Raw genomic sequence first — 11199 nt, 5'->3', positions numbered from 1 at the left:
TGATATTTCTATCAATCCCAGGAATGGCACATCGTGTGTTCTTTAACAAAGAGTTGGTTGTAATTTATTATAGTACTTCTGCGGTGAGTCAAGTTCAAGTTGATATACGAAATTCGTACAAATCACAATAACAGAAACAAATTTTCTGTAATGCGAGTCTAATTGAACCAGTAGAACTACTTTTCAGTTGAAAACACTTTTTTCAGACCAGAACACTTCTCATCCTTACTGAAGACGACTGACACTATTTAGTCAAGTCTATGTCTTGATGATAACTTGTAGCTGTACCTGTAGCTCTCACTACAAATGGCGATGACATGGTCATACCTAGAAGTCGTATTTACCAAGGATTAACCTCAAGCGACTTTTTGGAGCTTTTGATTTTTATTTCAACCGAGTGCCTACAAGAAGTATAAAGAACATCGCAGTAATTTATCCTGGATAACACTAGAGTCACATAGTAAACTTTCACATTCTTCCATTCAAACAACTATCTATTTTAAAAATCAGTTCGGATTAACAGTATTCGTTGTGTGAACTTGTGCTGAAATGTTAAGAAAAACTTATATCTGGGTCAGTCCACGAACCCAGATTCTTAACTTCATTAAAAGATGTTGAAGGACCCCCCTCCAATCTGAATGCTACCAAAGTTGTTCGCAACAAATTCTTTTTTAGGATTCTTCCTACCAAAAACGACTGCAACGGTTTTATTTGTATACAGTTCCAGGCAATGGTTCATAAAAATTTGAACAAGATTACACATATCAAAATTCAAAGCACTGAGTACTGAGAATACTCTTCAGTATTGAATGACGAATATAATCATGTATCATCAGCATAACAGTGCTGCATGCATGTTAGGAAGGACTTAGGAAAATTGCAAGTATATAGATTGAAGAGTAGGGGCCCCAATACTGACCCTTGTGGTACCCCTTCATCAATTTTTGAAATTTTTGTGTGCTGCGTGTTTTCGAAATCAGTTCCAATGGCTAGCTCAGTATCACCGGTATATTGTTTGTGACTGTTCTCACGGCTCATCAAATCTTATCAGACTCCACATTTTCCAACATATTGTCTTTAGGTTTACCTGAAATGTGTTGGAGTGGCGGAAAGTATCAAAGGCTTCTTTCACGTTCGACTTTCCAAAAACACCATTTGTATTTCTGCACCATTAATTAATTTCAAACACTTGCGTTTCAGAAATGGATCCATCCAAAAATGTTTTAATATTGATGAGAAAATCCTCTTCGAATAAATTCCAAGTCGCTATGAAATTTTCTATGAGAGTGGCACAATGTTTCAGCTACTTTCCCATTGATCTTGGCAATGGAAATCTCACCACCCAACTAAAATTCAAGTGGTTATATTGGAGAGTAGCCTATTGCCTGACGACGTTCATCATGTTCATTTTGGAATTTATCTTTGTCATTAATCATACAGCTAGGATGCCGTTCAACTTCTTGAATATCAGTAAGTATTTATTGTTTCTACTTTGATGTAGCTGAAGGATACCAATCACTTTGGAGGTTATGTTTGAAACAAATTGCTGATGATGATGATGATCAGGTGGATGCAGTCAATGTTCAGAAATAAATCAGTTGACTAATCACTCATTGAGGAAGATGTCAACTGAAAAAAAGTTACAAGGAGGAGTTTTATTGCCGGTGGTATGGGTCACCCAAGGTTATGGCCCTTGTCTCCAAACCACTGAGAATCATGGGGCCATCTACGTTATTGACAGCAGAACAGTATTGATTTCGAAAGATCAACTTGAAGCAGCAACTTGTTTTGACAGTCTATCCATATTTCTCAAAGTAGTGAAAATGTCAGCAATGTTTTTCATACTGATTTATTGGGTGATTATTGAAAATTACCAAAAAACTTCAAGTGAATTAGTTCAGAAAGGTAATTGGGCTGATGGTTTCACCGATGAAAAATTGGGCAATTGTTAGCGAAAGTCGAACTACTGAAACGGAAGTTACTCTATATGCTAAGAATTACTGTCAATTTCTATGTACTGATCTTCCTGAAATGTTGAAACTCCATCCCCAAGCGGCGGGAGGTAGGTCAGCTCAGCTCCCTATCAGAGCTGTCCATAAAGGAGTCTCTGCCCTCTACCTTATCATGTTTGGTGGAAAGTTCTTCATCTGGTAGCTGGGTATCCTTGTCCTCCTGGCGTTGGCAAATTTTCATCCGGATGTTAGGCATGGAGTGGTTTGAAACTCTGGCCATTGAAGAAGCCCACAAGTAACCTCCTGTCTGTTTGAGATACGTTGACTATACCTTCATGATATGGAACCATGGAAATACAAAACCAGAGACTTTTCTGAAGCACATCAACAGCGTACAATCTTCCACCATCTCTACAATGAAGGAGGATTCCCTCTAAACCAGTGAGAAGCGAAGAGAGAGAGAGAGAGAGAGAGAGAGAGAGAGAGAGAGAGAGAGAAGAGGGGATGGGTTTAAACATTATAATTACCTAGGAATAGTTATCTCTCAGAGGAATAAACCAGTCGTCACCTGGAAACAATTGTGAATATTAACAATCGACACGTAGTGAAATAACTTCATTTAAAATCTTTATCAGTTTTCCAATTTAATTTTTATTTAAAATTTCATTTTTTTTTGCTCATTTTCATTCTATTGCGAATTAATTTCACAGTTTATTGCCGAAAATATTTGATATTCCAGCTATTCATTTTTTTTTACTTGTTCATATTATAATCATATTAGACAATGCAAGTCCGAACTAGTAAAATTCCTGCAATGTCCTGTTATCATCTAGGTTAGTTTAATATTTTTTTACTATCAATACACTGTTATCTTTCATTTCGAAAATTCATTAGATAACCCTGAATAAAATACCATAACATCGAAATTTTCTTTCATTTACCTGTCAAATTATTGTTCGTTATCATGTTTACTGGATATTTTCCAGTTAATTTGGTGAAACACAATGTCCAATGATTTATTCCAACACCAAACGTCATTTTCAAAACCTCGACACTTCTTTCAATCACCAAGATCATCTACACCCAAGGTTCCAAACACTGTATTACAAAAAAATATACATATTGATCTATTTCAGATAACCCTCCCAGCAAACATATTCTGGTGATGAGTCTGATGAACAATTTAGTTAGCTCTATTTTCATTTCAGAAGTTTTCATCTTCCACCTCTCAGGATTGATACAATTTGTCTTGTTTTTCAAATTGACTTACTATTGGCCGAGATTCGTTGAAGAATGGGAAAAAGTAGAAGTCAATATGAGAAAGTACCAGGTGTTTACAAATCTACGCCTGAAACTGAACCTGATGACTTTATGTTTCATGTTTTACGCAATAGGTAAGACTTATGCACTGAGGTCTATTGAATTCATCTTGTTGTACAAACAGACTGAACGAAAGAATTAACAAAACTGTGAATGATATCTGTAGGATGTTTGGGGTACAAACTGAATGTAGAAGTGATTTCTTCATGTTACAATGTTAATGAATTTATAAACTTGTGTTCCGATACCGAACAGAAGTGATCTGACCTACCAAGATCTCATCAGTTGTCCTCTCAACTGTTCTTAGAAGGACAAGTTTGAAAGTGAAGGTGATGAACAGAAAACTCAATTCTCGAACATCAAAGATAAAGCCATTCATCGACCACCGTACAGGATTCGCCGTCTGTCTTTCTCTGAAGCTTTCACTATAAAGTAACTAGACAAACTTGTGATGCAACATTTGACAGCGCAGCTTCGACCCACTGAGGTCTCATCAATGGTACCAAAGTCTATCCAAATCCAAGATAGAGTAAAACGAAACAAAACCGAAGCGTGTTCACGTGATCGCCCAGTGTCAGATGGAAAGGGCAGCGTTCATTGGTGAATTCGCCTTCTTGGTACGAGTTCGGTACCAGCACAGGGTTGTAATCAGTCGTTTGCGTGTTTGTGTGGCGTGCGTTATAGTATATTGTTTAAAATTGTTTTCCAAGATGTTCAGTACAGACACTGCTGATGACACTGTGAGCTATACTCTGAGTCCAGCCAGGAAACGATCCAAAAAAAGACATTTGAGTGTTGAGATGAAAGAAGTGATTTTAAATGTGTTCAAGAAAGAGATGGAAGAAATTGAGACATCGACTGTAGACGAAGTCGTATCGAAAGTTTCCGATAAAATTGGAGTGTGTTGCGCTTCGATTTACAATGTTTTACGGGAATATAAACAAAATCATACATTTTCCAAACCGAAAACAAATCAGAATCGTCAAACCTTTATAAAATCAATGGATGATGCTGATAAACATGCAATCAGGAGGAAAGTGCATGAGTACTTTTCAGAAATGAAATACCCACGATAGACAAAGTACTCACAGAAATAAATGAAGATGTTTTATTGCCAAGTTTTAAGCGGTCAACATTCCATAAAGTATTGAAACATTTGAATTTTGTATGGAAAAAACGAGGGCGCAATAGTTTATTATTGGATAGAGAGGAAATTGTGTTATGGAGGAGAGAGTATTTGACCAAAATTAAATATTATAAAGAACAACAGAGAACAATTTATTATATGGATGAAACCTAAGTTAATGCTGGTCATACTACCTCTAAAGTATGGGTCGATGAAACTGTGACCTCATCTAGCAGGGCCTTTCTAGATGGACTATCCACCGGATTAACAAATCCATCAGGTAAACTTATATTTATATTAAGACCTGCCTCAATCTCGATATATAAAAAGTAACCCTCGTATTTGTTTTATTTATACTTACTTACATACCTCTTCATAATTTCAGGTGAAGGAAAACGGCTTATTATTTGTCACATCGGCAATGAGAATGAGTTTGTTGCTGAAGGGCTGTGGTGTTTCGAGTCAAAGAAAACTGGAGATTATCACGAAGAAATGAACGGTGAATCTTTCGAACAGTGGTTTTCCAAAGTTCTACCCCATCTGGAGGATAATGCTGTAATTGTAATGAACAATGCACCTTATCATTCGCGACGGTTAGAGAAGATTCCGACAACGTCTTCAAAGAAGGTTGAAATCCAAAATTGGCTGCGATCAAAGAATATTAGCTTTGAAGACTCAATGCTAAGAGTACAGCTACTAAAAATTTTGTCAAGGAGCGCAAGGTTGAATACCAAAAATATATAGTCGATGAGATGGCAGCAGGCGAAAACAAAATTGTCCTTCGCCTGCCTCCATACCACTGCGAGCTCAATCCCATCGAGTTAATATGGGCGGACGTGAAGAATTTTGTAGCTCAGCATAACACCACGTTCAAATTTGCAGATCTCAAAGTACTTTTTGATGAGGCTTTGAAAAGAGTCACAGCGGAGAAATGGGAGAAGTGTGTTCGGCATGTGATATCGGAAGTCTAGACAAAGATGTGGAAGCTTGATAACATAATAGAGGCACAAATCGAGCCACTGATAATCCAGATTGGTGAGGATGACACTACTGATGAAGAGACAAATTCATCCAGTTGAATGATTTTGATTAATATTCCTTTTAATTTTACTTAAAATAAAAATTATCAATAAAGAAATAATTACGTCTCTTTTCATATAATGCTTGAGTGCGCTGTGAAAAATCCAATGAAAATCTTTTTATATTCCACATATTATCTGCATTTTTTCCGTTAAACTGCAAAACTTGTGCATTTCACTCGTTATTATAAAAAAGTTTCCCTAAGTATGATATCGCATTTGCGATCAACAAGATGTGGTTCTGAATACGACCCTGGGCAATTCTTGGGATTTTCAATATCACGTGCGTAGGGCATGTCAATGTTTACGTCCACTCTATCTTGGATTTGAATTTGCTTTAGGCTGTTCTGAAAAGGACAAGCCTGAAGGTAAAGGCAGTTTATATCTGAAGGAATATTATATGCCGGATGTACGCTTTTTTAGAAGTTTCACACACTCCTCGTATAAAAATTGAGAAGTATACAGCCAACAAGGTTTTTCCAAAAATACTTGTCCCCTGAAAATACTTCATTTTCAATTTCAGATTATACGGTGATGTAAATTTCAGGACTATTTCGTGAATAAATATCTGCAAGTTGTTGGAAGCATTATTGAGTCCAAATGGGATACGAATGAACTATAAGTATACTGTAGAAGTTTGAAGTTTAATTTTGTTCATCTCAAGTTGGTGGTAACTAGGTACTAGTTGAATTCCTTCAGTTGGTTAATAATAATTTTACTGGTTAAACAATCGTGAAAATTCAGTTTCAGGTTTTTTATCAGCGCTTCAAAGGTGTATTCTGACTTGAACTCAATGATGAAATATACCATATTTGTAATCATCTAACAGTGGGTGGTCATAGAAGTACCTGACCCACAAGGAAAACACGAAAATTTTGGAAAAAAATTTATTAATTTTTCAACATAATCTCCTTGCAGCCTTATACACTTTTTCCAGTGACATTCAACACCGTTTTCATAATGAGAACTGTCTTGTTGCTCAAAGCTTCTTCAAACTTGAAACATATGCTTAATTTCTAATGGCGTGCTATTTTCTGAACAACTACCGCCATCTCTTAGTCAGGCTGGGTACTTCTGGGACCACCCTGGTGGAATGGCTGTGAAACTCCTTTTATGTTTATGTTTTACAGTTGAACACAGTTTAGTAAGTGCTTATAAATTGAAAAAGTGGATCGACAGCAGCCAGAACACTTCTGAGGCTTTACAAAATTACTTCGTAGAGACTTATGACCACGTATTCACATATGTGAATTATTCACTATGGATTGGACTGGCGTTACAAGTGCGATGAAGACCGCAAGAATAGTCGTCAACGATTTTAAAGTATTTTAATTTACAGAGAACCTTCAATTGGAGTTTCGCCGATGTTACTATCATGCTCATTGGAACAGCTTTAACTTTTAGATTGAAGCAAATGTCAAGGAGGATTGAACGGATTTCTACGTTGAAGGTATCCTTCCCAATGCTCTAATCTACCATTTTCATGTTTCATACTATTCTCAGGTTCAATTCTCACAGCTTTTTGTGTTATCTCGCAGCTCAGGTCTCGTTTAGATTTGAAAAAAAATTATATTTATTTGTGAACTGGTTAAATTGAAATCTCTTCATTATTCCAAATTATAATTTCCCACGTCATAAAAACCCCGGGTTCCAAATTTCATGCAAGTAACTTATTTTTTTGCGAAAGTAATTTTTAAAAACTAACAAAAAATGCAATTTCAACACCCTGTATATCTTTAATTGTCTTGAATATTTTACCGTACTTATGTTACACCCTGTATAGTATTGAGGATTGTTGTTTTATTGTATAAATAATTTTCAACTATTTCTAGGTGAATAACATCAACCAATGGAAAGTTGTAAGAAAAGACTATATTCGTCTAACCGAATTGTGTTATGAAGTCAATTCCAGACTGTCTGCCATAATAATGATGAGTTTTTTGACTAACATGTATTTCGTTTTACTGCAAATCTTCCTGAGCATGAATCCAATGGAAAATTTGGTGCAGAAAATTTACTTCTATTTGTCTTTTGGGCTGATATTAATCAGAATAGTGGGACTATGCGTTTTTGGCGGAGCAGTTTACGAAGAATGGAGAAACTTAGGGTTCCTATTGAATTGTGTTGTTACAACTACATACAACCAAGAGGTGGGTAGTATCTGAGAATGTTCATTCTACATGCACGTCGGATGATTCATACAGGGTGTACCATATAAAACTCCGCGGGCAAATATCTAAATAATGAAGAAGAATATCCATATTTCGTGAAAGCAGATCATTTTGTGGTCAAAGGTCCTTTTATTTACGTAGAGATCCAGCACTAGGCGTCGTCATCCGTTAGGGCGTCGCGACACCGACGCCAGTGTTTTAAATGGTAACCCAGTATTTTCAATTAGTTTTTGAATTCTGCATTAAATTCTGAATGCAGCCATATAGCAACCTTGTACTTTTCCTTGAATACTGATGAAAAAAAGTATTTTTATTGCGTATTATAAAGAGGGCCATGACTAAGTCAAAATAAATGCAATAATGTATTTATCGGTCTGTCAGAAGACCTGTCAGATTTGACGAAAGTGTATTCAGTTTTGTGTTGGTTTTTCGTGAAATTGAAAAATGGTTCAATTTTCAAATGCAAAAAAGTTGGATATGATATGTATTTATGGCGAAGCAAGAAGGAATTCAAAAGAAGCAGTGGGAATATACGCTAATCGGTATCCTGACAGAAAATCAACGTCAGACAAAACATTCGCTGGCTCAGCCAAACCTTTGGCATGAAATGGATGTTTTAATGAACGGAAGCGAAAAAAACCATATAGTTCTACCAAGTTCTACAAGTAGCAATGCATTGTAACATTTCGAAACCGTCAATACAACGTATTTTGTTAAAAAACAAATTCCATCCATACAAAATACATTTGGTTCAAGGACTACATCCATGTTTCATTTTCAATAACTAAAATATATTCCCATATTCAGGAGATGCTGATAGAAGATTGAACTTCATTGCATGGTTGTTCACCCGTATTCATGATGATGATCAGTTTCTAAAAAAAATTTTGGAGTGATGAAAGCCGTTTCCATAACAACGGTACACTAAACAAACATAATTGTCACTATTAGTCTGACGCGAACCCTCATTGGGTGCAAGAAACGAGATTTCAGTCTGTGTGGGGGTTAATGTTTGATGCGGAATCATTGATGGTTATTTTTTCGAAGGAATTCTCAATGGGGAGAGATACTTGGTTTTTCTACAACATGTGTTGCCGAATCTCTTGGAGAATTTACCAAATAAAACTCGACTAAATGGTGTGGTTTCAACAAGATGGGGCACCTCCACATAATAATAGAACAGTTACCCAATATTTGGATGATACTTTTAATGAAAAATGGATTGGAAATAAGGGTCCAATAACATGGCCAACTCGAAGTCCAGGTACTACTCCACTAGATTCTTTGTGGGGATATTCCAAAGACAGTTTATATGCGACGTCCACAAAATTAAGAGGATTTGAAAAATAGTATCACAAATGTTTGTGCTTCCATAGCGCGAGAGACGCTTTTAGCTGTCACGAATCGGGAATTATCGAAAAGATGCAATATGTGTATTCTCCGTAAAGGGAGGCAGTTTGAACACTTACTGAAATTGTTCTTCTTATCACTAACTAAATTAGTTATCTGTTGTCAGTTGCTCGTCTTCGGCAAAGAATCCCACAGTTTTAAATAGTAGATCCAGATACAGCATCCAAGTAATGCTATGATTACTCGTTCTGGCTTCGGCTATATTCTTTAAAATAATAACACTTTGACAATGATATTTTATCTTCGACAATATCGTTTAAGTTATGTATGTTATATTTCTTAGAATAGTAACACTTTGTCAATGAGATTTCATCTTCGACAATAAAGTACATTTTGATTTGATTTTTGATATCGCAAAATTTGTGTTTTGACTTGACATGGAGGGTTTCTTTCGAACTTTGGCCAACTATTACTGACTTTATTTGAATTTTGGGCCAGTCTATTTCGAACATTACAATTCATCGACTATTTTCCTATGAAATGGATCACAATTCACGATGTCACGTTCAAAATTGGTACTGTGCTGGATGGTATCTGATATTAGGTATTTTGGGAGAGTTTCTAGTCAAAATTAGATCAAGGTCATATCGATCATTTGATCCGAATGATAAATCTATAACTCGGTAAATATGCATCTTGATTTTCTAATTTCTCATCCGACAGGTGGAGAGAATGGCATGTCACGTTATTTCGTGGGAACTGTCTCTGTCTGGAAAAAACTTTTTCCATATTTCAAGAAGCCTTATTCTCAAGGTGAGCCTCATCATTTTCTTGTGTGCATTATCACAAAGAGACAATTTTGCAGATTGCTGGAGCAGTTGTTACGTATGAGTTAGTACTCATCCAATTTTATAGGAATGCTCAGTATAATAGCATGTAGAAGCCTCCTGAATAATGTACTAATTGATTTTATCATATATTTGTTATTATGAATAAAGTATGCATACCCAGTTGAAGAATTAATTACTGATAATCTTGTTCAAAGAATGAAAATTTCTTCTACGGTATTGATTAGATGGAAAAATAATAAAAGCGTTGGGCGTAAATTTTTTTATCTGATCAATACCGTAGATTGCTGAGGAGAGTGGTGTGACGACTGCTACCTAGGACCTTCCGAATTATTATTCTGAATGTCAAAATTATTATTAAATCTAAGGTTTTTTGAATGTATCTGATATCTGGAAAGGAATTTCTTCACCAAGTGAGTGAGTTTTATATCAGTTTGTGAATGTAACAGGCGAAATACAATTCTCTTCTGTTTTGCATTTTCAACCAATTTAAAATTCAAATTGAACGTCTCTATTCAATTCGGGAATAGATTCCATCAAATGGAGCTCATTAAGTTCATATGTAGGAGTAACTATTAGTAAATACTTCTTTTTTGAATAATTAAACTAAACACAACGATATTTCCATCTGTGTATTATAATATGAATGAAAAATAACAAAAATCAGAGGAATTCACACACATTACAGAGTACTAAAATATTTGAACCGTTTGAATACGTTTTCTCTACCAATCAACAGATGTTGCTGGTGGAAGTAAGCGTGGAAATTTCAGTGATTACGTGTAATGAATTTGCCAAAAACGAAATTTTCCAGGAGGTGGAAAAGAAGTGTCAGCAAGAGTATATTGAAAATGTGGCACATATACGTCACAATGATTGAAATGGGAGAGAACCATACTATCATACAACTTGATTTTCAATTTGTAGTTCAGAAAATGTCTGACTCTGAATGAGTTACAATGACATATATATGCATTTTTAAATTTTTGAGTAATATGCTGTTTGAATCGTAACTTATTATCCATACAACACAACAAAGTTTTTGTTTCGGGGTTGAAATTAGATGATTTTAATGTATTTCCACGTGTTAAAACCGAAAGTGACCATAAAAATTATATATTAGCTCTTGTTTTCAAGATATAGTATCATTATATTATATATATGTATATTGAGTTTTCAACAAATGAAATATTTCATCACCAACAGTTGGTACACATGTTTGTTTACATAACACCCCTCTCATCAGCTGTTCTTAAGTAGTAAACATAACCTATGTGAGTTTGTCAATTGTACGCACGTGGTTGCTATTGAAATTATCGTGTGAAGTTGATTTTTAAATTAATTTAAGTGCTG

General features: G+C 35.4%; 1 protein-coding gene across 1 annotated transcript; it reads left to right on the top strand.

Moving 5' to 3' along the window:
* The first annotated feature begins 6629 nt into the window (after positions 1-6629).
* LOC111511161 (gustatory receptor for sugar taste 64f) lies at positions 6630-10000 on the top strand. Its single transcript, XM_074174735.1, has 5 exons — positions 6630-6759; positions 6802-6927; positions 7310-7627; positions 9722-9811; positions 9864-10000. Exons 2-5 carry the CDS (start codon positions 6853-6855, stop codon positions 9936-9938), a joined length of 558 nt encoding a protein of 185 aa, XP_074030836.1. The 5' UTR covers positions 6630-6759; positions 6802-6852; the 3' UTR covers positions 9939-10000.
* The last annotated feature ends 1199 nt before the right edge of the window (positions 10001-11199 follow it).

The sequence above is a fragment of the Leptinotarsa decemlineata genome, unplaced genomic scaffold, assembly GCF_025532065.1.
Source record: "Leptinotarsa decemlineata unplaced genomic scaffold, Ldec_3_MD MMD2_tig00000882_RagTag_RagTag, whole genome shotgun sequence".
Lineage (NCBI taxonomy): Eukaryota > Metazoa > Arthropoda > Insecta > Coleoptera > Chrysomelidae > Leptinotarsa > Leptinotarsa decemlineata.
Note: the sequence above shows the minus strand (reverse complement) of the source record. Positions and strands in the feature narration are given on the sequence as shown.